We start from the raw sequence: 1,256 nt of genomic DNA on the forward strand, positions 1-1,256 counted from the left end.
TCCAGGCCTGGCATCCCGGTAGCCGCAGCTGTCTTTTCCGGCACCCGCGCCCCCTCAGCCAGTAGCAGACCCCTCCCGCTCTCGGGGATCACCCCCGAGCGGCTGCGTCCTCCAGTGGGTGAGTGAGCGCGCTGCCACACCCGGGCTGTGAGGGTGCACCTGGCCGGGGAGAAGCGAATCTCGGCCCGCTCCAACCCGCCCCGGGGAGAAAGTGGGAAGGAACCGGTGCAGGAAAGAGGACCACCTCGTGTGGCCGGCCGATGATGTTTTTGTTTTGGTCGTCGGGGAGTGGCGGGGTCGGTAGAGTTTGGGGGATGCCTTGTGTAGGTGGGAGGAATCTGGTGAGGTTAAAGAGAGAGGAGGCTGTCTGAGATGGGCTGAGGGAAGAGGGTTGATGGAGGGCGGGGCTTTGGAAGATTGAGAAGTTTCCTATTGCCCGGGGATGAGGTGATTGCATGGAGGATCTTGGGGGGCGGCCAGGACCCCGGAGGAACGGGTCAGGAGGGCCTCCTGTCCATAACTCACTTCCCCTTTGAGGGATTTGCTTCCTCTTGTGCTGCTAGTTAAGAAGGTGGAAGATCTTTGCACCTTTCCAGAGCCGCTGCCATCCCTCCTCTCAGGGATATGGGGAAGGGGTGGCCCCAGGAGCTGGGAGGCGCCTTCCTACCCAGTCCTGAGACTTGGAGCCTACCATTGGTGGGGCAGTGGCCAGGATCAGCCTGCCCCCCACCCCCATTAACTCTTGGAGTTGCTGGTGAGCGTGAATGTGAGTGTGTGTGTGTTTCCTTTTGGAGGAAGTTTCTGGGTGTTTGATTAGAGGTGTTTTGTGGGGTCTCCACAGAGCTGCTTCCACTCAGCAAACTCTTTGCAGGCCTTGTAACCCGTTGGTGGCTTCCTCTGCCCGCTCTCGACCATGGCCAGTGAGAACTCTCCTCTGCTGGCCTACCGGCTCCTGGGGGAGGAGGGGGTTTCCTTCCCTGCCAATGGGGCCGGAGGTCCTGGAGGGGCACCGGCCCGGAAACTCTCCACCTTCCTGGGTGTGGTGGTGCCCACAGTCCTGTCCATGTTCAGTATAGTGGTTTTCTTGAGGATTGGTGAGTTGGCACTGGTTTACTCAAGGGTGGGACTGGAATGAGGTTGGGGAAGGGCCCTGGGAGAAGCTGGTGAATGAAGGGCTTGGGGGAGGGGCCCCCAGTGGCCTTGGGCTTAGCTCTGCCCTGAGGTAACTGATGACCTCAGGGTGGGAGGGATGGGAG

The 1,256-nt window shown here is 60.7% G+C and overlaps 1 protein-coding gene across 1 annotated transcript in view; it reads left to right on the plus strand.

Annotated features, from left to right (window-relative positions):
* SLC12A9 (solute carrier family 12, member 9) overlaps positions 1-1,256 on the plus strand; it is a 9,263-nt gene continuing 8,007 nt past the window's right edge. The window contains exons 1-2 of the mRNA XM_010837911.1: positions 1-118; positions 872-1,094. Of these exons, the coding sequence (XP_010836213.1) occupies positions 914-1,094 (181 nt within the window). The 5' untranslated portion in view covers positions 1-118; positions 872-913. The remainder of the gene's footprint in view (positions 119-871; positions 1,095-1,256) is intronic.

This window comes from Bison bison, unplaced genomic scaffold (genome assembly GCF_000754665.1).
Source record: "Bison bison bison isolate TAMUID 2011002044 unplaced genomic scaffold, Bison_UMD1.0 scf7180017864085, whole genome shotgun sequence".
NCBI lineage: Eukaryota > Metazoa > Chordata > Mammalia > Artiodactyla > Bovidae > Bison > Bison bison.